A 27,504-nucleotide genomic window follows, 5' to 3' on the forward strand; every position below is an offset into this window, starting at 1 on the left:
TTTTATGTAGTTGGAGATCCGGTCACAAAGCCATCTTAACATATAAGCACACTGGGCCACTTCCCGGGGTCCCACAATTCTAGGTTAAATAAAGCAGGGCCACGGGCATCCATTTCTTGGGAGTCAAGTAGAGTATGAATCCCTTCTGCTGTAATTGTGAATTACACACAATCAGAGCGGTCAGGTAGCATTCTCTACCTGCCTCCTTGCCTGCAGTCAGACAGTGAATGGCTGCCAGAAGACAGTGAATGTCTGGAGCTATCCACCAATCAGAATGCTGACAGCCATTCACTGTATGGAAGCATGTGCAGAGATGGCGCAGGACCGCAGGATGGGTCCTTTATGATTTTTTTAAAATGTATTCCCGGTGGATAGAGGCCCCAGTAAACTGCTTTGCCCATGGCCTACAATGCCATTAAGATGGCACTGCCTGGTATATTACTCCGTAGACTCAAGGTGCAAGCATTTAAATAAAATGTAGATCATACTGTATATGCTTCTGTAAAATGGATCCCAACTGCAGATCATGAATAAACAAGAGCTTGTAACGAATGGCAATAACCTGTATCTTTAAGTGGCAATGATTCTCACAGCCCAATTGCTGTGTTCTTTGGAACATCTTGGCTATCGCTGTAACAATGCGGTTTCTCAGGTCTGAAACTTATTAGAGTAATATCTACATTCAACCCTAGGCTAAAAAAAACCTGTACACCGGCTTTTTTATCAATAGAAAATGTTGTATAAAGCGACTGTGATTTTTACAGAACTTAGGGGTATATTTACTAAGCAGTGATAAGAATGGAGAAGTGAGCCAGTGGAGAAATTTCCCCATCAACCAATCAGCAGCTCTGTATCATTTTAAAGTATGCAAGTTATAGATGTTACTTCAATGCTGATTGGTTGCCATGGGCAACTTCTCCACTAGCTCACTTCTCCGCTCTTATCACTGCTTAGTAAATGTACCCCTTATTGAGGAATTCAGAGGGAGGAAAAGCCAAAGGGTGCAACTGCAAATCTCCATGAAGCAGCAGCGTATTTTTTAAGCAAAAATATGTCCTTTAATATTCTAATTTTGAACTGAACACATATCTTGTTAGAATAATGCAGACTATCCTAACGGCTACTGTAATTTCAGCTTTATGGGGTGTTGTTTTTCATCTTTTCCTTATATTAGAATGCATATTTTTCATGCAGGTTTATTCCTAAAGATCAGAGAACTGTGCATTACTCTGTACACTAGCAATATGTACAGCGGGGGGTGAATGAGTTTGTGTTTAATTATGTTTTATATTGAAAATGTGACTTACATGTGTTAGTAACACTGTCAATATTTTATCTTGTGCATATTAAACTGGTGTACATTATTATATTGTGTACAAATCGTGAGCATTAATAATCTAACACTGTGAAGCCACATCTGTAAGCTATCATATAGTCTAGGGCCAGTTTTCAATTAGTACCGATCATTTATATTACCGCCTGAAAAAAATGGCCTGTTAGTGAGAATTTTGACTGGTTGTCATTATTGGGCTATCTATCCAATGAAAGACTGTTTTTTTTTCAGAAGAAAACTGTTGCCAGTTCTGAAAGCTGCTTATCGGGGAAGGTATCCAGACAGCACTTAGGTTGACACTCATTAGGTCGACCACTACTGGTCGACATCATCACTAGGTCAACATGGGCAATGTTGACATGGAAAATGGTTGACGTGAGTTTTTCACTTTTTCTCTAACGTCCTAAGTGGATGCTGGGCCTCCGTAAGGACCATGGGGAATAGCGGCTCCGCAGGAGACAGGGCACAAAATAAAAGCTTGAGATATCAGGTGGTGTGCACTGGCTCCTCCCCCTATGACCCTCCTCCAAGCCAGTTAGATTTTTGTGCCCGGCCGAGAAGGGTGCAAACTAGGTAGCTCTCCAGAGCTGCTTAGAATAAAAGTTTAGTTAGGTTTTTTTTATTTTCAGTGAGTCCTGCTGGCAACAGGCTCACTGCATCGTGGGACTAAGGGGAGAAGAAGCGAACTCACCTGAGTGCAGAGTGGATTGGGCTTCTTAGGCTACTGGACGTTAGCTCCAGAGGGACGATCACAGGTTCAGCCTGGATGGGTCACCGGAGCCGCGCCGCCGTCCCCCTTACAGAGCCAGAAGAGACGAAGGTCCGGTGAAAGCGGCGGCAGAAGACATCCTGTCTTCAAGACTAAGGTAGCGCACAGCACCGCAGCTGTGCGCCATTGCTCTCAGCACACTTCACACTCCGGTCACTGAGGGTGCAGGGCGCTGGGGGGGAGCGCCCTGAGACGCAATATAACACACATATACCTTAGCTGGCAAAAGGAATACATCACATATAGCTCCAGGGCTATATGGATGTATTTTTCCCCCTGCCATTTTACACAAAAAAGCGGGAGTTAAGGACGTCGTGAAGGGGCGGGGCCTATCTCCTCAGCACACTGGCGCCATTATTCCCTCACAGCTCCGCTGGAAGGACGGCTCCCTGATTCTCCCCTGCAGTACTGCATCTGATTCAGGGTAAAAAAGAGAAGGGGGGGCATTTTGGCAGCAAATAACTAGATTAACAGCAGCTATAAGGGATTAACACTTATATAAGGTTATCCCTGTATATATATAGCGCTGGGTGTGTGCTGGCAGACTCTCCCTCTGTCTCTCCAAAGGGCTAAGTAGGGTCCTGTCCTCTATCAGAGCATTCCCGGTGTGTGTGCTGTGTCGGTACGCGTGTGTCGACATGTATGAGGAGGAAAATGAGGTGGAGGCGGAGCAGTTGCCTGTGTTAGTGATGTCACCCCCTAGGGAGTCGACACCTGACTGGATGATTGTGTTTAAGCAATTAAGTGATAATGTCAGCAATTTACAAAAAACTGTTGACGACATGAGAAAGCCGGCAAATCAATTAGTGCCTGTTCAGGCGTCTCAGACACCCTCAGGGGCCCTAAAACGGCCGCAACCTCAGTGGGTCGACACGGATCCAGATACAGATACTGAATCTAGTGTCGACGGTGACGAGACAAACGTAATGTCCAGTAGGGCCACACGTTACATGATCACGGCAATGAAAGAGGCATTGAACCTTTCTGACACTACAAATACCTCAAAGGCGGGTATTATGTGGGGTGTGAAAAAACTGCCAATAGTTTTTCCTGAGTCTGAGGAAATAAATGAGGTGTGTGATAAAGCGTGGGTTTCCCCCGATAAAAAACAGCTAATTTCTAATAAGTTATTAGCACTATACCCTTTCCCGCCAGAGGTTAGGGCACGGTGGGAAACACCCCCTAGGGTAGATAAGGCGCTCACACGTTTATCTAAACAAGTAGCGTTACCGTCCCCTGATACGGCCACCCTCAAAGAACCAGCTGATAGGAGGCTGGAAAATATCCTGAAAAGTATATACACACATACTGGTGTTATACTGCGACCAGCAATCGCATCAGCCTGGATGTGCAGTGCTGGAGTCGCATGGGCGGATTCCCTGACTGAGAATATTGATACCCTGGATAGGGACAATATTCTGTTAACTATAGAACATTTAAAGGATGCATTGCTATATATGCGTGATGCGCAGAGGGATATTTGTACCCTGGCATCAAGAGTAAGCGCAATGTCCATCTCTGCCAGAAGAGCATTATGGACCAGACAGTGGTCAGGGGACGCAGATTCCAAACGGCACATGGAAGTATTGCCGTATAAGGGGGAGGAGTTATTTGGGGCTGGTCTAACAGACCTGGTGGCCACGGCAACGGCTGGAAAATCCACCTTTTTACCCCAGGTTACTTCACATCAACAGAAAAAGACACAGTCTTTTCAAACTCAGTCCTTTCGTTCCCATAAGTACAAGCGAACAAAAGGTCACTCTTTTCTGCCCAAGGGCAGAGGAAGAGGAAAAAGGCAGCACCATGCAGCCGCTTCCCAGGAGCAGAAGCCCTCCCCTGCTTCTGACAAGTCTTCAGCATGACGCTGGGGCTTTACAAGCAGACTCAGACACGGTGGGGGCCCGTCTCAAGAATTTTAACGCGCAGTGGGCTCACTCGCAAGTGGATCCCTGGATTCTACAGGTAGTATCACAGGGGTACAAACTGGAATTCGAGGCGTTTCCTCCTCATCGGTTCCTGAAGTCTGCTTTACCAAAGTCTCCCTCCGACAGGGAGGCAGTTCTGGAAGCCATTCACAAGCTGTACTCCCAGCAGGTGATAATCAAGGTACCCCTCTTACAACAGGGGAAGGGGTATTATTCCACACTATTTGTGGTACCGAAGCCGGACGGCTCGGTGAGACCAATATTAAATCTAAAATCTTTGAACACTTACATAAAAAGGTTCAAATTCAAGATGGAGTCACTCAGAGCGGTGATAGCGAACCTGGAAGAGGGGGACTATATGGTGTCGCTTGACATCAAGGATGCTTATCTCCACGTCCCAATATATCCTTCTCACCAAGGGTACCTCAGGTTTGTAGTACAAAACTGTCATTATCAGTTTCAGACGCTGCCGTTTGGATTGTCCACGGCGCCTCGGGTCTTTACCAAGGTAATGGCCGAAATGATGATTCTTCTACGAAGAAAAGGCATCTTAATTATCCCTTACTTGGACGATCTCCTGATAAGGGCAAGAACCAAGGAACAGTTAGAAGTCGGAGTGGCACTATCTCAGGTAGTGCTAAGTCAGCACGGATGGATTCTAAATATTCCAAAATCGCAGCTGATTCCAACGACACGTCTACTGTTCTTAGGAATGATTCTGGACACAGTCCAGAAGAAGGTGTTTCTCCCGGAGGAGAAGGCCAGGGAGTTATCCGAGCTAGTCAGGAACCTCCTAAAATCAGGACAGGTCTCAGTGCATCAGTGCACAAGGGTCCTGGGAAAAATGGTGGCTTCTTACGAAGCGATTCCATTCGGAAGATTCCATGCAAGAACTTTTCAGTGGGATCTACTGGGAAAATGGTCCGGATCGCATCTTCAGATGCATCAACGGATAACCCTGTCGCCAAGGACAAGGGTGTCTCTCCTGTGGTGGCTTCAGAGGGCTCATCTACTAGAGGGCCGCAGATTTGGCATTCAGGATTGGATCCTGGTAACCACGGATGCCAGCCTGAGAGGCTGGGGAGCAGTCACACAGGGAAGGAATTTCCAGGGCTTGTGGTCAAGCATGGAAACATCTCTTCATATAAAGAAACTGCAAGGATTCTTCGCTGGGCGGAAAATCATGTGATAGCACTGTCAGCAGTGTTCATTCCGGGAGTGGACAACTGGGAAGCAGACTTCCTCAGCAGACACGACCTTCACCCGGGAGAGTGGGGACTTCACCCAGAAGTCTTCCACCAAATTGTAAACCGTTGGGAAAGACCAAAGGTGGACATGATGGCGTCACGTCTAAACAAAAAACTGGACAGATATTGCGCCAGGTCAAGGGACCCTCAGGCAATAGCAGTGGACGCTCTGGTAACGCCGTGGGTGTACCAGTCAGTGTATGTATTCCCTCCTCTGCCCCTCATACCGAAAGTATTGAGAATCATAAGAAGGAGAGGAGTAAGAACTATACTCGTGGTTCCGGATTGGCCAAGAAGGTCTTGGTACCCGGAACTTCAAGAGATGCTCACGGACGAACCGTGGCCTCTACCTCTAAGACAGGACCTGCTACTGCAGGGGCCTTGTCTGTTCCAAGACTTACCGCGGCTGCGTTTGACGGCATGGCGGTTGAACGCCGGATCCTGAAGGACAAGGGCAGTCCAGAAGAAGTCATCCCTACTCTGGTAAAAGCCAGAAAGGAAGTAACCGCAAAACATTATCACCGCATTTGGCGTAAATATGTTGCGTGGTGTGAGGCCAAGAAGGCCCCTACACAGGAATTTCAACTGGGTCGTTTCTTGCATTTCCTGCAAACAGGACTGTCTATGGGCTTAAAATTAGGGTCCATTAAGGTTCAAATTTCGGCCCTGTCGATATTCTTCCAGAAAGAACTGGCTTCAGCACCTGAAGTTCAGACATTTGTGAAAGGGGTGCTGCACATACAGCCTCCTTTTGTGCCTCCAGTGGCACCTTGGGATCTCAATGTTGTGTTGAGATTTCTAAAATCACACTGGTTTGAACCATTGTCTACGGTAGATTTAAAATATCTCACGTGGAAGGTGTCGATGCTGTTGGCCTTGGCTTCAGCTAGGCGTGTGTCAGAATTGGCGGCTTTATCATGTAAAAGCCCTTACCTAAATTTTCATTCTGACAGGGCGGAATTGAGGACTCGTCCTCAATTTCTACCTAAGGTGGTTTCTGCATTTCACATGAACCAACCTATTGTGGTACCTGCGGCTACTAGGGACTTAGAGGACTCTAAGTTGCTGGACGTTGTCAGGGCCTTGAAAATATATGTTTCCAGGACGGCTGGAGTCAGGAAAACTGACTCGCTGTTTATCCTGTATGCACCCAACAAGCTAGGTGCTCCTGCTTCAAAGCAGACGATTGCTCGTTGGATTTGTAGTACAATTCAGCTTGCACATTCCGTGGCAGGATTGCCACAGCCAAAATCAGTAAAAGCCCATTCCACAAGGAAAGTGGGCTCATCTTGGGCGGCTGCCCGAGGGGTCTCGGCTTTACAACTTTGCCGAGCAGCTACTTGGTCAGGGGCAAACACGTTTGCTAAATTCTACAAATTTGATACCCTGGCTGAGGAGGACCTGGAGTTCTCTCATTCGGTGCTGCAGAGTCATCCGCACTCTCCCGCCCGTTTGGGAGCTTTGGTATAATCCCCATGGTCCTTACGGAGTCCCAGCATCCACTTAGGACGTTAGAGAAAATAAGATTTTACTTACCGATAAATCTATTTCTCGTAGTCCGTAGTGGATGCTGGGCGCCCATCCCTAGTGCGGATTGTCTGCAATACTTGTATATAGTTATTGTTACAAAAAATTCGGGTTATTATTGTTGAGCCATTTTTTCAGAGGCTCCTTTAAATTTATCATACTGTTAACTGGGTTCAGATCACGAGTTGTACGGTGTGATTGGTGTGACTGGTATGAGTCTTACCCGGGATTCAATATCCTTCCTTATTATGTACGCTCGTCCGGGCACAGTATCCTAACTGGCTTGGAGGAGGGTCATAGGGGGAGGAGCCAGTGCACACCACCTGATATCTCAAGCTTTTATTTTGTGCCCTGTCTCCTGCGGAGCCGCTATTCCCCATGGTCCTTACGGAGGCCCAGCATCCACTACGGACTACGAGAAATAGATTTATCGGTAAGTAAAATCTTATTTTTCCCCATATTTTGAACTTTTGCATACTTTCTGATACACGTGGACTACGATTGGGAATAATAATCTGTGCCAAGCTCGAGGCACCTTGCCCGAAGCATGGCATGTGAAGCGAGCCACGAGAGGGGACACGGTGCACTAATTAGGGTTCCCGGTCACTTTACGAAGAAATCGACACATTTTTTTTTAAAAACTCATATCGACCTTTTTCCATGTAGACCTTGTCCGTGTCGACCTAATGACCACGTCGACCATTTTCAGGTGTTGACCTAGTCACTGTCGACCAATAGTGGTCGACCTGAAGACTGTCGACAAAGTTAATGTCAACCCTATGATCCACACCCTCGGGGAATATGCTTTGCATGCCTGTGGCACCAAAGGCATAGTCCCAAATACGTGCCCAGTATCAGGGCTAATTGAATATCCCTGGCGAATCAGTTAGCTGCTGTAAATTACTGCAGCTAATTGAATTTTTTTATCTGACATACCAGTGGATATTAGCTGTACATATGTTTTTTCACACATGCATTCTTTCCTACATACAAATGTGCCCCCCCATACACCTAGCATCAATACGCTATATGACACGAGATGCCAGGTGTGACTGAGCCACTCCAAAAGTTGTAGCGTGCATCTTTTTCTTTCCATTTTGTATCTTATTTGCATTGCAGACACAGGAAAACACCAGTACATTCAGTACGGATTTCAGACTATGATTAAAAAGCAGAATCTGCAATCCTATCTGTTGCATGCTGGGGGCCACCCATCTCAGGGCAATGCCGGCCAGCATACAGAATGGCCTGCCCGGCGGCTTTAGCCGCAATTTAATTGCAGTCGCAGCAAGCATGCACAAAGTCATAAATAGAGCACAGTGTAACTCGGGGGGTCATTCAGACCCGATCGCACGCTGCCTTTTTTCGCAGCCGTGCGATCTGGTCTGAACAGCGCATGCATGCGGTCCACAATACGCAGGTGCGTCGCTGTCCGGCGACGGGGGTCGCCAGACAGCAACGGTTTCTACGAAGAAAGCAATTGCAGAGGCGATCGCAAGAAGATTGACAGGCAGAAGGCGTTCCTGGGCGGCAACTCACCGTTTACTGGGAGTGTGAGGAAAAACGCAGGTGTGTCATATACCGATTCAGACTCATTCGCACACAGATGTACAAATGTCGCACATCAAATTGATCAATGCAGTCTAGCAAAGTAGTTTTGTTGCTTGCAGTTGTTTAATTGGTGTGAATTATGGGGGTTATTCAGAGTTGTTAGCAAACCAAAAAAGCACACTAATGGGCAAAACCATTTTGTATAGCAGGTGGGGCAGATGTAACATGTGCAGAGAGAGTTAGATTTGGGTGGGGTGTGTTCAAATTGAAATCTAAATTGCAGTGTAAAAATAAAGCAGCCTGTATTTACCCTACACAGAAACAATATAACCCACCCAAATCGAACTCTCTCTGCACGTGTTATATCTGCCTCCCCTGCAGTATAACATAATTGTACCCATAAGTGTGCTTTTTTAGTTTGCTAACAGCTCTGAATAACACCCTATATGCCTGTCCTCCATACTCTGTGGATTCAGTTGTGGCAAACTGCTGGGGTGGGTGGGGGTTAGGTGCCGGATTTGGGGGGGCACAGAGACAGTCGGAGACATAAACCTGGAAATCTGCACACACCTAGTTACACACCTACTTAAAGCTTCCCCAAGCAAAGTATTGCCAGAATGCTTCTTCTGTTAGCAGAGGAAATTATTGAAATGAAATTCAATGAAAAAATGCTCTACTATTTAAATAAACATTTTAGCACATGGGAATAGTTTTAAAGTATACATGTTTTTAATTAGTTTTATATCTAAACATCTTTAGTTTTTTTTTTGCAGCAAACTAAACTGAAAGCCAAAGTCCAGGCTCTCTGTTCCACTGCATATGGACAAACTAGCCAGTAAGATCATGAATAGGGGCGCAGAGAGGGTGGCTGGTACTAAGTAGCATGGCACAGGCCTGCCAAAGAGGTACAGACACAGCTCCAGTAAGGTGCGGCCTTGCTCCCTTCAGCTCTGCTGCCCCAAGCTTCTATGGATGGGGCCAGAGTTTCACAACATGGCCTGGCACAACCCTACATATAGTAACAACATCTCCTTCATACAGGGCCTGATAATTGTCATGCATGCACATGTCGCTGGAAACTGGGCTGGCACAGCAGTAAGCTAACTCATAATGCTGCCAGACAGTATCATCATAGCGGCTGAAGATCACTTTATGTTGAGAAATTAAAGTGACCAGAGGTTATCTGTAATTGCGATAAGCAATTTTATAAACCAGAAAATGTATATAGATCTCAATTGGCCATACCATGCACACATGTACAATCATCCTTCCTGACACTTACTGCAAGTACAACTAACTTGCAATGGTAGTTCTCTAATGACAGAGAGATAACAGAAATCAAATTTTATGTGATTGGATACTCTAACTTTCAGAGGGATATCTTGTGTGTCATATATGTGTGTTAACCTCTATGCAATCAGGTCCAAATAAATCCATGCCTTAAATAAATAAAATTCTACTCTGATCCAGCCAAACCATGGGGCAGATGTATTAACCTGTAGAAGGCATAAGGAAGTGATAAAGCAGTGATAACGCAGTGTTAAGTGCAAGGTGATAATGCACCAGCCAATCAGCTCCTAACTGTTAATTTACATATGGGAGCTGATTGGCTGGTGTGTTTATCACCTTGCACATATCACTGGTTTATCACTTCCTTATGCCTTCTCCGGGTTAATACATTTGCCCCATGTCTGAACCGTCCAGAAATACCTACTTTATAGGTCCACTCATGGGGACTGTCTCACCAAAATTATTAAAGCTGGATGGTATGTTTCATGCATGCAGATCTTAGTGTAATTACTGTATGTGCACATGTCACACGTGAAATGAAGTCCCTTCAATTGTATGACTTAAGCTAGCCACACACCAAAAGATTGTTTTTCCGTTTGAAAGAATATCTGGTAATATATGGGAGCAAATGTCAATTGACCATTTGCTCCCAAACACCAAAAAACGGTTGTTCATACAAGTTGATTAGATTGGTTTGATTTAACCAGTCGGTCTGAATGACTACTTTTTCCATTATCTGCGCTTGGGAGCAAATGATCCTTTGCTATTTTCCCCTATAAATGACCAGACTTTATTACAACCAGCCATGTAGTTGGCTGGTTGGAAAGATTATCATTAGGTGTGTTGCCAACTTTACAGATGTAGCCATGCTCATCTTTACTGCATGGCGTGATGCAATATGCCACATATATATACACCTCTGAAAATAGGTCTTACAAGACTCATCAGCACTCCTAGGGATCCCTCAACAAACAAGATCAACAATGGGATCATATAATATGATATAATATGTAAGCTAAGGCAATAAAAATGGTGGCCAACTGCTAAATGCATGAGTTACTGTGCTTATTGCACTTTGGTAAGAAGGAATGAGTAGTAATAATAATGCCTCTCACTTTCCAAGGGATATGCATGAAAACTGAAAAGCAATTTCTTTGCCTCTTGCAGCATATTGTGTCAAGTACTGTAAGGAATTCCGATGCCCTGTTGGGACTGTGATGTGCCGACAGCAAAAGTATTTCCTGTACCCTCTTCACTGGAAATTGAGACAGACTAAATTTTCCACTTCCTAATAGCTTTTGAATTATAAGATTGTTACAGCATCTTGAGATGGTTGGTTTCAGGAGTAAATCATAGATTTGGACATGTTAGAAGCCCTTAGTTTGATTCTTACATTAAAGAATAAAACAAAAATACAAATTACTCCACATAAATGAGCTACTAATATCCAGGTTAACCCCTGGGCAAGTGACTGTTACCATCACCATCATGAGTAAGTTTGTGCATATATGCAGGGCCCTTAAAATGGGACTCACACAATTTCACTATCTGGGGAATTCATCTGTAAAATACGAGATTGGGATGGAAAAGTCCTTTAAAGGAGAATTAAAGCAAAACAATAAGTTATAGAATCTGTGTTTCATGTAGAGATGCGTTTTACACTATAACCTGCCTGCACCAGTTTTACAGGACCCCAAATTATTCTGTGCTATTTGGGAACTCTTTTCTTTCCCGTCTCTCAGTCTGTGACAGAGTGCAGTGACACACTATAAGATTATCTGTCCAATCTTTCTGGTTGGAGCGAAATTATGGAAGTCTATAGGAGCAAATAACAATCAACCATTTGCTCCCAAAAACTGGAAAACAGACAAAACTGGCCATTCAGACAAATTGGTTAAATGCTTTTGATTTAACCAATTTATTGGAACAACCATTTTTGTCAGTTTTCTGAATTTTAGGAGCAAATGGTTGATTGTCATTTGCTCCCAGATATTACCAGATTTTCATTCCAACCAGAAAGATTGGACAGATAATCTTATAGTGTGTATCCAGCTTAATATTACACTTCCCTTGTTGTCACATGTAGCCATATCCTCACACCATCACATAAGTGGGCTAACCACTGTCTCCCATAAAACCAACTCACACCTCACCTGAAATCTTCTGTGCTGCTGTTAATATTATGATAATCTGTATGGCTAAAGTTCTGTCACTGCCAAATGCCAGTGATGCAGAGATAGGAGTGCTACAGTATGATGTGTTTGTCTATTTAAAATAGTAAATAACAAAATAAATTGTGCTGCATATTTTACTGCTAGCATAGTATTTATTGACTTATAAATTTGACAAAAAATATAACACTGTGCAGTGAATATCCTCTGTATACTTCTATAAGTAACAGAGCTTTGATGAGAACAATTAAGGAAATGTATTAAATCTTCTAGAGTGGCAACCTTATCATTTCATAGAAACTTCTTGATAATTGATGTCTTATCATTTATCAAGTAGATTCTCTAAAATGATAAGTTGAAGCTGATTGGTTTATATGGGAAGCTTCTCCAATTGTTCACTTCTTCACTCATTAGAAGATCTGACACATCTCCCCTGAAATTGTTTATTCTCAGCATGCCAAATACATCAGGGGTACCATGTTACTGTTATAATAGTGAGGGCTTTCTCAGAATTGTTCAAATGTTACTTTGAAACAGCTTTGTAGCTAAGCTAAGAAGTGCTACTACAGTATGTTATGACAGACAATAAAAAGTTTAGAATGACCTAGGATAAAATAAAATAAATACCGTTTTGCTTACTATACAGAAAACAGTGTGCCAAATATTACAACATCTTGAATTGCTTTTCACTTCACTGTGGGAAGAAATCTTAAATGAGAAAAACTAACAATAACATTTGCGAGTTAACTGTCAATGCTTTGGAAGATCCCCATATGTCTTAAAATGGGACAATTGAATGAAATTAAATTGATTACATTGGAGGCAGCCATTTTATGAATTCAGTCAGTCAGTTCACTAGAAACTAGTGATATCATTGAGCCATTTCCTGAACTGAATCAATGCTCAGTTCCGTTATTCCAGTAACATGAATAAGGGTTGTTGTATCAAGCAGTGAAAAGAGTGGAGAAGTTGCCCATAGCAACTAAATAGCATCTATAATTTTAAAGCATGTAGCCGACTTAATAAATCCTTCCTCAAAGTTGATTGGTTGCTATGGGTAACTTCTCTATTGGCCTAGTTTTTCACTCTTTTCACTAATTAATACGTCAACTTCATAGTTCCTAGAGAATTGGTAGGCTGCAGTAACATAAATATTGAGAAGGCTAACAAAATGGCTGCCTCAGTAATGGCATCAGCCCTAGCTACCCCCACTGTGTGTAGGCAATAAGTACACATGAGTCACTCTATGAATAATAAGTAAATTATTTATTTGTGCAGTAGTTTGCTGCAGAAACATATGGGATTTGTTTGACACTGTAACACCTTATGAACTTATATTAGGACTGTAAGAGGAGATCAAAACCACAAGTCAGGTGTTTGACTATAATATGAGCTCTGTATTTCCCTGCTGACCTTCGCTGAGGGAAGGAAGCAGATTAGGGGATTGGAAGTTAGTCAGTTTAGACATTGCATTAAATATCACACTCTCATTGTGTCAGGATGACCATCATTCATCTTTTTTATTAAATATTTTTTTGTTGTGTGCATCTGCTTTAGCAGACAATTTTTATTTTCTGGCTAGTGTTCTGCATAGATTTATAGGGAGTTTAATGAACATAACACCCCCGTCCAAGCAATAATAACAGCCCTGCCTCCAATATATAGTATATTAAGCTCTATCGAGTTCCTGTAGTATGTCAGTATATGTTTTCTTGCAATAGGGAACCCCCTTATATAAATAAGCCTTTATTCTAATTTTGTGCAACTTTGTTTACTAATAACAAAAAGGGAGGTAATCTGCGCACTGGGGTGGTTTTACTGTATGGGATGTGCTGCTAGTCAAAAGGGTGTCCTTGCCCTTTGGTTCAATATGGATATCTGGTTTTCACCTGACTGTGCTCATCCCCTACAGTTTGAGTACTCGTGAAATGTGTCATATTTGATACATGTGAAAGTAAAACACACCTTTATATAAGTATCCATTTGCATCATTTCACGAGTACTCAAACTGTAGGGGATGAGCGCAGTCAGGTGAAAACCAGATATCCATATTGTTTACTAATAAAAACAAGTTGCTTGGACTGTGCAGAATTGCTTGTTGTTTTCCTTCCTTCCTGCAAGATAAAACAATAAACAACATATTGTGAAATATTGAACTCTTGCCCACAGTGTTGGACTGGGGCATGAAGGGCCCACCAGGGAAATGCAGTGGTAGGGACCCATGTTTAGAGGCTTGGCAAACCATTAGTATATGGTCTGGGCCCCTTGATAAATATATATAGTAAATACTGCTAGTGAATACATGATAATGTACCAGGTTAATAACAACAATGTACTGTAGTGAATACACCATAGTCCTGTGCAGTATAAGGTAACATATGTATAGTGTATAACTCAGGTGCTCAGTCTGGAACCTGATCCCTAGAGGAGGGGGTGGGGACCCAGGTAGTGGGGCCTACCGGTGGTTTCCATGTACCCCTGTGGTCCAGTCCGGCCCTGCTTCGCCATAGTCCTGGGGGTGGTCCATGAAATCATTTAGGCCTATTGCAAAACAAATCTACAGTAGTTGAAAACATAGACAGAACTTTGTTTTTATTTTTGGCCCTCCTTTTCCCAGAGTATTGAAAGTGTATTCTCTAAGGCTCCCTTTATCATAGTGTACTATGGGCCTAATTCAGACCTGACCACAGCAGCAAATTTGTTAGCTAATGGGCAAAACCATGTGCACTGAAGGGGGAGGGGGGGGGGGGGGGCAGATATAACATGTGCAGATAGAGTTAGATTTGGGTGGGGTGTGTTCAAACTGAAATCTAAATTGCAGTGTAAAAATAAAGCAGCCAGTATTTACCCTGCACAGAAACAATATAACCCACCCAAATCTAACTCTCTCTGCACATGTTGTATCTGCCCCCTGCAGTGCACATGGTTTTGTCCATTGGCTAACAAATTTGCTGCTGCAATCAGGTCTGATTAGGCCCTATGTACATAATGAGCATTCTCATAGAACTCCATTGTTTTCTACTGAGAGCTAACACTTCTGAATTGTGTGCAGACAATGCTGAAACATTTAAAAAAAAACAGATCTCAGAAATTAGTAATAATTATTTTTTGGATTCAGGGTCTAATCTTGTTTTTATTGGGCTTTTACAATGTGTGCTTAACACTTAAAATGGACTTTCTTGTATACAAGGATTTATACAAAATATTGTTAGGCATTCTGGACTTAAACGACAACTAAACTGAAACATGTATATATCAGTATATAATGCAAAAAGCACAGTACATTGTAACCCAGACTTTATATTGCAGTTGAAATATCTCCACACCCTTCACTAGCAACACCACAACTATTAAGACATATGGGAATTTTTATATGACAAAGAGCTGAAATGATAAAGCACAGCATGCAGTAATGCTATTTTGGTCCACCTCTTAAACTAGTATTTACTGGTATATCACTGTATAACTTCATCTGAGGATATGATAAAGAAAATACACCCTCATGCCTCAAAGTATGATTGTGCCATTGTTCTTGTAAACCAAAAGTAGATCATACTAAAATGTATTACATATATGACATTCAGCACTCCCCATAAGCAAATTATTAGATTCTTGGGGTGTTGACCTGTAACCTGTATACCAAGCATTCCCAACCTCGGTCCTCAAAGCACACTAACAGTCCAGGTTTTAGTGATATCCAGGCTTGAACACAGGTGACTTAATTAGTACCTCAGTTATTTTGATTTAACCATCTGTGCTGAAGCCTGGATATCACTAAAACCTGCACTGTTGGTGTGCCTTGAGGACCGTGGTTGGGAATGCCTGCTGTAGGTTGGGCAAATACACAACTACAAGCTTGAAGTGCAGTAGCCTTTCCATATAACTACCCCTTCAATAGTGCATTTTTTAGGAATAGTTGTACTGTATAACATGTTTTAATGAAATCTAAAAATGTAACACATTTTTATTTATCTTAATGTGCTTTTTTTTTATAAAACATTATGATACTTTTTGATGTGTGCTACTCTTTAATGTTATAATATTGCTGGTTTGGTTTACTAAATTGATTTACTGATTAATAATAATAATAATAATAATAATAATAATAATACAATGAATGTTTAGCAATTCGAAGTTTACAGTATAATGGAGAGTTCACAAAACAGTAACCTGAGAATACTATACTAATAATTACTTTATAAGGAAAAGACGTTTGTGAATTCCACTCATGGCATTCCAAACCTCTGTCCTCAAGGCACACCAACAGTCCTGGTTTTAGTGATACCCATGTTTGAGCACAGGTGACTTAATTAGTACCTCAGTTATTATGATTTAACCATCGGTGCTGAAGCCTGGATATCACTAAAACCTGCACTGTTAGTGTGACGGCAGACATTGGGAATGCCTGATTTACATGCTAGCACATTAATATTCGATTCATTGGCTCCATTAACTATGAGCTTATGAAACAGCAAACAAATTGTGTGCAATCTACAGTATGTAAAATGTAAAATACAAGCCGCCTTTTTTCTGGTATAGTTGACGATTGAAAGTTATGGCTACAAGGAATTATCTTTCCATAAATGTGAAACACTAGTCACAAAATTGGTCTCAATCTGATTTTCTCCTTTTTCCTGGTACTATTATTCAGTGATACCTTACTTTTATTCAGAATTCTCATTCCCACACAGGATGTCAATGTAGTGTCTCCTCTATTAACAGTATTATATGGCATTCTATTACAGTTTGTGCATGATTTAAAAGAACATTTTATTGCAAGCTGTAATAATAAAAATATTCCATGTCTTTGGATGTGAAGTCTAATGGATACTTGGGTATCTTTTTTTCATAAATGAAGCTGGGTTTGTTTTAGGCAAAATGAGCCATTCATTTAAAATTACAACAAGATCCAATATGAATATATTAATACTCAGAATTAGTAGAATTATATGAATAATTGTTCATAGTAATACTTTTTATATTTTTTTCTATTCCTCAATATATTTTCCCCTCTCTGGGGTAAGTTATTTGTTGCCATCCTCTTATTGTCACTCTCATAGTTGGACCTTGCCACTACAGTATATGTGTATTGTGGAATGCCTCCTTTATGCACAGCAGACGTTTGCTATTCTGCAGAAGAAATCAAATGATGTTACAGTGTAAAACTGCATTTTGAGTCACCCTGATTTCTTGCCTTATAAAAGATACCCGTTTGTTGCTATGTACTGAATGGAGGATGTAATTATTTGACCGGCGGTCTCAATACCGACTTACATCTAAATCCTGGCAGTCGGCATGTCGACTAGCAGGGACTATTCCCACTCATGGGTGTCCACTCACCACCGAACCCGCAACGGGCCTCCTCCCCCCACCCCTCCCCCTGAAATTCTGCAGCCTGGAACCAGCAGTTGGTATGCTGACCGCCGGGATCCCCAGCGCCGGTAACACATACCCAACCCCTAAATGGTTTATACTTATGGTTGCATGGACAATTACCAGCTACACTGCAACAGACAGCATAGAATACGGCCTGTATGCAGTGCAACAACCCCAATGCACTACCAATTTATATATTACACAGGGCAAAGCACGTTTACAGTCAGTGGGGGAAATTCAAATGTTTGAAAAGTCGGTTGGGTGTCTGTCTATTAGATAGGAAAAAACAGACACCCAGCTGACTTTTCAAACATTTGAATTCCCCCCAATGAGTGTGAGTGCTTGGAGATTTATCTAATAGAATGAAAAGAGAGATATGGGGGTTTGGGTAGAAATAAGGCCTTTGTGAGAGCTATTTATAGGAAAATATTAACTGATACATATTGTATTCACTTTATTTCTGCCTTGAGTTTTTAATCTAAGCTGCATGGTCCTCTTTTGTGTGCAGGGTAATTACACTGTGAGTCATACATGAGTCAGCCTGCTATAGCTATGGTTTACTTGTTCTTCACTTGAGAAGGCCAAATAGCTCTTTATTCCATCATTGGACGATGCGATAACATAGAATGTGTCAGGCTATACACTAGACTGGATCTCTATAAAGCAAATATACACTTCCTGTTTCTCAAGGTTGTATAGTTGTCAGTATATCTCCATGATCTTTGCATTACAATTAAGTAGGCAATTTATGTTTAATTTGAAAATAATGCTTAATTTGTAAATGCTTCATTTTGGTAGTTTTCAAGCTGATAACAAACACAGTACTTTTATTTGTAAATCATTTTTAATTTATACATCACATAAAAATGGTACTTCACTTGTATCAGTGGACATAACTCTAAGGAGCCAAAATATCAAAGATCCATAAATCCAATGAAAATGGCTGATTTTAACTGCATTTAGCTATTCTGGATGTTAATAATTCTGTACAGGAGGCCTTTGCAGGGGCCATCGTTCGAATGTTACACATGCCTACAAGGGACCTTGACTGGCTGGCTATGTGATTAGTCTGTTCTCCCAGCTGCCGGTCAGTGTCGCTTTGTCATGGTTTTTTTTCTTCTTTTTCTTCTAGTACTGATTTTTATTTTTTTAAATATTCCTCAATAACAAACCTGTCTTTTTTGGTTATTTGATAAATAGGTCCTTAAACATCTACAAGTATTTGAGGTTACACAGTTAGGCTTACAAAAAATAATTCCTCCCCGAGTTAAGTAAAACAGGTTTTCAAAAGATTACCTGGGGTCTGGCTATCACATGATCTGGCATTTCCCCTCATGTCTTCCTCATGCCACTAAATAAGGACAGTGTAGCCAACATCACTGTATTCTCCTGTCTTTTGGTAGCTTCTGAACAGAGGGCCAATGGAAAAGAGCAAGAGGAAAGGTGTCATTATACCACATATTTATTTATTTATTTATTAACCGTCTCTTTTATAGCGCAGCAAATTTCGTTGCGCTTTACAATTGGACACAATGACAATCCAAAACTGGGTAATAACAAATAGTCACAGAGGTAGGACGGCCATGCTGGCTAGCTTACAGTCTATACGATATACAGTCATGTCATACAAGTCGTCACATGGGGTGAGACCATGATTACCATTTTGCATGCTTTTATTTCAAGGCTAATAAACTAGAATCCAGCTGGAATATGCTACCTAGTTCCTGTCTACCACTGTTCAAACGTGAGGATACATGGACAGCACTTACCTTAAAGGATTTACAATAGGGGCTAGCACTTTTTTCCTTCACATACAGTACATAAAAAGCATAAATAGTGAAATTTGACTTCTACACATTATTGATTCCTTATGCATGTATTCTTATCATCAGGGACCTTAAATGATCCATAGGCCTATATGTACTTTCGATGGCAGAGTGCTGACTATCTTTCTCTTTTCCTTCATAGGTGTTACTTATTCTGACACTACCAGTTACACAGAATCCTGTAAGGCATGTACTGAGTGCGATGGTAACAAACGTATGATTGCACCCTGTGTAGAAACTGATGATGCCGTTTGTGCTTGTGCCTACGGATACTACAAAAATGAGGAGAGTGGGGAGTGTATTCGATGCAGGACTTGCCCCATTGGATATGGTATGATCCTTTCCTGTTCTATGAACCAGGACACAGTGTGTGAGAAATGCCCCGAATGGACATATTCAAATGTGGATAACAACATGGACCCCTGTCTACCATGCACTATATGCGAAGATGATGAGATCCTGGAAGCAGAGTGTTCACTGACATCAGACACTGTGTGCTCCGGTGAGTATAAATGGATAGACCAGAGATATAGGAAGTTAAGCATTTCAGTTATTGATGAACGTCTGCTCCTAAAAAAGACAAACAGCATGTTATTACATGAGAATTCTGGGAAATGTAGTCCAGCATCAGTGGGAAATGGAGGGCTTATGGAGACTTTTCTACTGTGCATGTGCAAATCTCTGGGAAAATGGCCCACGCGCCACTTTCCTGGTGATTTATGTCTGCAACGCTGGCTGACACGGGACTCCGGAGAGGTAAGTATAATTATAAGGGTGCACCCTTTATAGATATGCCATTTTCTTCAGGCCTAATTCATTGTGGCACCCAATACAGCTCCATCTGCAGTCACATTGTTTTCTTGGAAATAAATGCTGATCTCTGCCTGGGTTCAGAGTTAGCCGCATCTTTGTGTCAGCACTGACCCTATACATTCGCTTGTGAGCCATCATCAATGTCAGCACGGATTTGCTCCAACCCTATCCTTGTGCAAGAGATCCGCATGAAATCAGGAGATGTCTGAGGTGCAAACAACTCACAAAGTTGTGTAGCCTTGTTACTGCAAATGAGCAATTTCTGAAAGCAGACCCATTTCTCAAACACAATAGAAGTAGCCTTATTTTGGGGTTTAACCAATATGCATGCTCATGGAACTTACTGATGAATTAATAACATCAATGAGCCATATTTTAAGGCTTTCCAATCCACTTGCAAAATAAAAGCAGCTGGTTTCCTCATTAAATATTTATTGAGACAATTTTGTTTTAAACATGGGAAAACGGGGTCCTGAAAGGGAGAAAATCCAAAAGTTTAAGAATCGCTAAAAAGTACCTTTTAAAATTCATTTTATAATTTTTGAACAATAACTTTAATAGAAAAGTAAAATATTAGAACACAGTGAAAACGTACATGTGAAAGTACTCTTGGGGTCAGTAAAATAACATTTGTGAATTGTTTAACCAAAAATAGTTGTCTGAAAATCAGAAACCACAGTTAGAGAAAACACAAAAAATGTGCTCATCTCTAATGGGATAGTGAGAGACACACAACATGTTTCAGAGGAAACTGAACTGGAAACCAGCTGAGTAATATACCCCTTTCACATCTCCAATGCCGGATCCCACCTGGGATTTGGAAACAGATCCTTCCCGGGTGGGATCTGGCATTGGAGCCTCTGCGCTGGCTTCCCGACCCAGCAATATGCCAGGTCAGTTGCCTTAGCGGTGGGGAGCAGAGGCGGGGTTGGATGTGACGCTGGGAGATGAGCTCATCTCCGTGCCACCTCTGCCTATATAGTAAACGGGTCCCGGGTCGCATCGACCTGGGAACCCGTTTACACTGCCACTGACCCAGTATTCAACATGGGAATAACCCTTCTTATTACCCGGCAACCTGGGAATTCTCCAAGGCACCTTTCACATCACACGCTGATACCTGGTTATTTTTGCGATGTGAAAGTGCTATATAGAAGGCTGCACGTAAATCTCACCTGTCCTCATTTTTACATTTTCAAAACAGTGAACCAGTCATATACAATCAGTATATATATATATATATATATATATATATATATATAGATAGATAGATAGATATAGATATATATACACTGCTCAAAAAAATAAAGGGTCCATCCATTGCACCACAGACTGTCCAGGAGTTGGCAGATGCTTTAGTCCAGGTCTGGGAGGAGATCCCTCAGGAGACCATCCGCCACCTCATCAGGAGCGTACCCAGGCATTGTAGGGAGGTCATACAGGCACGTGGAGGCCACACACACTACTGAGACTCATTTTGACTTGTTTTAAGGACATTACATCAAAGTTGGATCAGCCTGTAGTGTGTTTTTCCACTTTAATTTTGAAGGTGACTCCAAATCCAGACCTCCATGGGTTAATAAATTTGATTTCCATTGATAATTTTTGTGTGATTTTGTTGTCAGCACAGTCAACTATGTAAAGAACAAAGTATTTAATAAGAATATTTCATTCATTCAGATCTAGGATGTGTTATTTTAGTGTTCCCTTTATTTTTTTGAGCAGTGTATATATATATATATATATATATATATATTATATATAGCAGAAAGGTGCGGCACTCTCACCTACCGTAATCAGCAACTCCCGCTGCCCAAACAATGTTTTAATACATGCAGCATAGAAGAACGGGCACTCGCAGGAGACAATTATCAATCTTTGAAGTAGTTTTTATCTGGTCAACCTTTCAGAGGACATAACATCCTCCTACGTCAGGATGTCCTGACGAAGGAGGATGTTATGTCCTCTTAAACGACTAGATAAAAACGACTTCAAGGATTAATAATTGTCTCCTGTTAGTGCTGTTCTTCTATGCTGCCTATATATATATATATATATATATATATATATATATATATATATATAGGAACATACGTGAGCGTCACTCTGCGGTTTTTCAACAAGAACAGGACATCACCCCGTTGCTGCTAGTAACGGGGTGATGTCCTGTTCTTGTTGAAAAACCGCAGAGTGACGCTCACGTATGTTCCTATTTGAAACAAACAGCTTTGTATGAGAAGGCACCAGGTACTATCTACAAATTATTACCGGAGTGCCGAGTACATATATGATATACTGTATATATATATAGCAGTATTTCCGTGTAAATTTATTATGTGCCACACACTGTGGAGGTAGGCGTCACCAGGGTGTGCGACATGGGAACCAGCATTTTTCTGCAAAGAAAGATACAGGGGTCCATACAACTGCCCCTACTTGTATTTAGGCATAGTTGCCATTTAAAGTAGAGAATTTGTCATATTTCTGTAGATAAGTGCAGTGCTTTATCAATGTTTAAAATCCCTTTTGATTGATGTATTCGATTTGTATGGATCACTTACTTTTTTTTAGGCCAAAGGACTACTCCAGGCATTAACAAGAGTATTCGTACTAGCGGTAATAATGAATGTGCACTATAGTTTAGGATTCACAGTAGTTTTTCCACACATTCAAATCTTAAGTTGCTCTTAAATTGCAGAAAAATCATTAATTCTGAAAAGATATTGGCTTTGTATTTACAGATCTGATTCCAGGTCCCCTTTCCAAACTGCCAAAAACAAGAGCTAAAACTATTCGGGATTCTTCGTATTTAAAACAAACATTGTGTGACCCAAAAATCACTAGACAGATTATTGGCAATACCAAAGATATAGTATTGTAGAGGCCAGGCAAAATAAAAATCATTCATTGTAATGATAGAGAGTCTTAATTTCTGGAAGTGGAGCACACAAGCTTTGCATAGCATCACCAGAAAGCACTGCCTAATATCATATTTTGACATCCCCTTCTATGTATTTAATATTCTACTTTTTTCCAAAACATCCTTCAGATAACACAGGAAAGGCAGCAGACATCAGCAGTATGTCTTTTGTCATTGCCAGCTGTTGTTTCTGGTAATGTAACTGTTTTTCAGTACTGACCAGTTGCGCAGTATGACTCCTCTTATTGGGAAGAAGCAGAGCTTAGTGCAGATTGGCAGTAATTGTTCCCACATTCCATGCATGGAACTAACCCATACTTGCCTACATTTTATTTCTCCTCTCCGGGAGAAGCCCGGACATCACCAAGCCCCACATCGGCAAATGTCGTGGGTCTGCGGGAAAGGGGCGGGGCTAAAATGACGCAATTTGCATAATTTTAACGCCTTCCCCACCCGACGGACCTGCGAAAACGGGAGATTATCTCTCCATCCTGCTCGCATCACTAGGGTGCGAGCAGGATGCGGGAGACCTGCCCACTCTTCCGGGGGTGTGGGGGGCTACCCCCAAAAACGGGAGCCTCCCGCAGCTTCCGGGAGAGTAGGTAAGTATGAACTAACCACATATTTTCACTCGTATGTAGAGTTGCTACCATCATTGCAAGCAGAGCACCCATATCTGTATTCTTGGTTTGATAACCAATATCATCATCATCATCAGTATGGGGTGTGGTTAGCACCCCGGCAGTTGGGATGCCGGCGGACATGTGCCCAAAGCCGGAATTCCGGGACCACTGTTATGGTTAGGACTGTGTGGGGGGGGGGGGACAGGCACTAGAGGGGATAGTCGTAGCCGTAGCACATCCACCCTAAGCCTTAGCCCTAGCCGCCACCCCCAGTGTCTTAAAATAATGACCCCATCCCCTGTCAGCATTCTAATTGTCGGGATGCTGGTGTCGGTCATCCTGCCCGCTGGGATCCTGTATCACACCCAATAGTACACATTGGCACTTGTTCTACATAGGGTGGAACAGATCTGGTAACAGGCTTATTTACACTTCCAGACAACTCTGAATAGTTGGTAATGAAGCATTCTGCAAATGGGTGTACATTCTGCATTAGTCCCATGATGGTTACAGAATGCAAGAGGGGATACAGGCCAATCCAGAAGGAAATGTAAACATGCTTGAATAGACATAAGGCAATTCATCATCTGAACAAAATCTTGAGGCATGCATATCTACTTTTTAGACCCATACCATGATGTTTCTTGTGCAAGTGCATGGGTCTTGTTGACGTGAATTTACAGTAAGGGACGGACCCTGAGGTCACAAATTGCCTCATCAAGGACCCTCCTACTACTATACAAAGTGAAATATGATCTGAGAAGGTGGCCTACCCTGTTGGGATTCCTGGAGGATTCCCCAAACTAGCATATTCCAGTAAACTAGGCAAGCATAGCTAAAGATCAAATATTGGCCCTCATTCCGAGTTGTTCGCTCGGTATTTTTCATCGCATCGCAGTGAAAATCCGCTTAGTACGCATGCGCAATGTTCGCACTGCGACTGCGCCAAGTAACTTTACTATGAAGAAAGTATTTTTACTCACGGCTTTTTCTTCGCTCCGGCGATCGTAATGTGATTGACAGGAAATGGGTGTTACTGGGCGGAAACACGGCGTTTCAGGGGCGTGTGGCTGAAAACGCTACCGTTTCCGGAAAAAACGCAGGAGTGGCCGGGGAAACGGTGGGAGTGCCTGGGCGAACGCTGGGTGTGTTTGTGACGTCAACCAGGAACGACAAGCACTGAACTGATCGCACAGGCAGAGTAAGTCTGGAGCTACTCTGAAACTGCTAAGTAGTTAGTAATCGCAATATTGCGAATACATCGGTCGCAATTTTAAGAAGCTAAGATTCACTCCCAGTAGGCGGCGGCTTAGCGTGTGTAACTCTGCTAAATTCGCCTTGCGACCGATCAACTCGGAATGAGGGCCATGGTCTGCGTTTAATAGGAATAAAATCTGCAAACTAGAATGGCCATGGTATTCTTATCTGCTGACATATTTTATGGGTCATCAGATAATCTTCCAATCCAACAATCCTTACTTTATCTTATGTCAGCCATGGAATTAGAAACGGCAAGGAAAGTATACAATTATTTCTGTAGAAATTAACACTCAAATTCTGGTTATACAATATTCTCTACATGTGCATTTACTTAGCAATGTTAAAGTCCCCTTTCAAAATTAGATCTGCACCTATTATATGTTGATTGTTTTCGATCTTTCTCTATAGAATATCTAGTCTGCACATAAACTTATGGGGCAGCCCTGGGGCACTCCTAGCTTAATCTTCAAAGAGAGACGCTCTTTGATATTTTGGATAAAACCTTTAACCAAAAAAGTATGGCGCACTAAGCTAAAGTATTGATTTGATTATATGCTACAAAATGCGGCACATCTTTCTGATGTGTATCATATTAATATATCCTTATATTCTAAATTGCACATGATTGGTGTAGACAGATCAGATCTTCTGCTATGTCTAGCAAAATACCCTATTGTGCTTAAAATATATTTTTTCACTGGCAATAGGGCTTATTTGCCCATTATACTAAAGGGTTACCAATGGCGACATCATCATTCTTTTGCTAGCAATAGCTTCCTTATACCTTTGCAGGAGATATCCAACAAATACTGTAATGTATAACATGTACCACTGCAATGCTTGTTCTATGTATATCCACAGAGACTGGCCTGTCAAAGCAGTAAGTTAACCCACAGGGCGTAACTAGCATACTGCCGCCCTGTGTGGGGTTTGTATTCTTGGAACTTGAATTTTATCCCCATACAATAGTATGGGGGCAGCAGGCCAAATCGGGAATGAAAGGTAAGCAGGAGATATCCTTGATATCTCCTGTGTTACCTTTAGAATTAATAACCCTGACATTTAATTTCTGCAAATATAGGTGAAATCTGCTTTTTGTAGAAATGAAGGGATAATGAATAGGCCTCCTGATCTCCCTCAGTAGACATATATCCAGTGTTTAATTATGAAGAGCTGTATTTATACAGTCCTATCCTCTCTTGTTTTTAAAATATATTAAGGTGAAATCAAATTAATCTAATTGAGGACCTGGACAATAGAAATAGATCCCAGCCACAAATGAGATCAATATTATGAATATCATATTTAGCTATTAGTAGCCCAGCTGTGGAGTATAGGGCAAGCTATTTACAAAAAGGGGAAAAAAAGCACAATAGTCAGACCAAAATTCTAATCCTAATAAAACCCCTTCTTCATTTGATGGTTAATACAATGTATTCACATTAATATATACTTACATATAATCCCAATATCCTAAAGAAAATGTATTCTACTGCTGCATGGGCTGGCACCAATGCCTGCAGCACAGGAATAACCCCCGCACTCCTGCAACATGGAATGAATATCCCGATTATGGAACGACAGGTCCCTGGATTTGGGAGATTTTCACTGAAAGTGGGACGGTTGGAAAGTATGAATTTATTATAAAGTGCAATAGTGGCAGATATTTCATATATTATCAATTCTCTCCTCAAAATAAATAAAATAAACACATACAGTACATATATATATATATATATATATATATATATACAGTTCAAAAGACCGGCACTCCTTTGTTACATAAATACTTGCATCCCAGTGCCATCTAATCCCACAAGGGATAAATTGTATATAGTTCGCAGTAGCGGCACTCAGCGACGACTTCTCCAAAGAATTAAAACACCATCACTCTGGATTATGTCAGTGTTTCAGGATGATTTATTTAGACCCTTTTGTCAGGATAGGGTCTAAATAAAAAGTTGACGCTGAGTGCTGCTACTGCAAACTATATATATATATATATATATATATATATATCAGCTAATTTATACAGCCATGCAGTAAATGAAGCATAGAGGATACAAAAATGCTTGCTCATTATCCTCTGCAGATGTATCAAAGCTAAGTCATCACACTCACATGCACTCATAGCGGCACACCATCTATGCTAATAGATCAAGCTAACGCTCTGGTACTTCTGTCTGTGACTCGTTGTTCTACTTACTCACAGTGACCTTATTGTGTGACACAACCAAGGCAGGAAACAGCCTGTGGGCATCCTATACCACAACAGGACCATCACTGTCCTACATATCTCTCAGAACCCTCTGCAGGGGGAGTCTGTTGCAGAGAGATAGCCTGAAGGAGCTTAGTAAAAATGTATAGTTTAATTCTGTATTAGTCTGTAGATTATATATAGTTCAAATCCCCAGTGCAGCCATGTTGTGGGCCAGATGTACTAAGCCTTGGAGAGTGATAAAGTACCAGCCAATCAGCTCCTAACTGCCATGTCACAGGCTGCATTTTGAAAAATGATAGTTAGGAGCTGACTTTATCACTCTGCACTTTATCACCTTTCTGGACGTGTACATCTGGCCGTGTGTGTTCCTCTGTTACAGTTTTGATTATGCATTCCCGTCACTACCATAGTCTCCTGCAATCTTTAAAGGCTCATCTAGATGAGTATCTTTGCAGAAACTACTTGCATTTGTTTCAAAATGTAACACATTACAGCTATGCAACTCTTAAAATTGCTGGACAGATCTGACAATATCCTGCTAACAGCATAGATGCGTCCCTTTCTGTTTAAGTAGTTTCTGAAAAACTCAGGATTATTTGTCCCTGAAACTTTCTCAAAATTTTCTATTATCACTGATCTTTATAATGATTAT

The 27,504-nt window shown here is 41.6% G+C and overlaps 1 protein-coding gene across 1 annotated transcript in view; it reads left to right on the top strand.

The window, feature by feature from the left end:
• The window catches only part of NGFR (nerve growth factor receptor), a 108,397-nt gene that overhangs the window by 61,592 nt on the left and 19,301 nt on the right, over positions 1 to 27,504 (top strand). Inside the window, exon 3 of the mRNA XM_063959860.1 lies at positions 19,158 to 19,517. Coding sequence (XP_063815930.1) covers positions 19,158 to 19,517 — 360 coding nt within the window. The remainder of the gene's footprint in view (positions 1 to 19,157; positions 19,518 to 27,504) is intronic.

The sequence above is a fragment of the Pseudophryne corroboree genome, chromosome 3, assembly GCF_028390025.1.
Source record: "Pseudophryne corroboree isolate aPseCor3 chromosome 3, aPseCor3.hap2, whole genome shotgun sequence".
NCBI lineage: Eukaryota > Metazoa > Chordata > Amphibia > Anura > Myobatrachidae > Pseudophryne > Pseudophryne corroboree.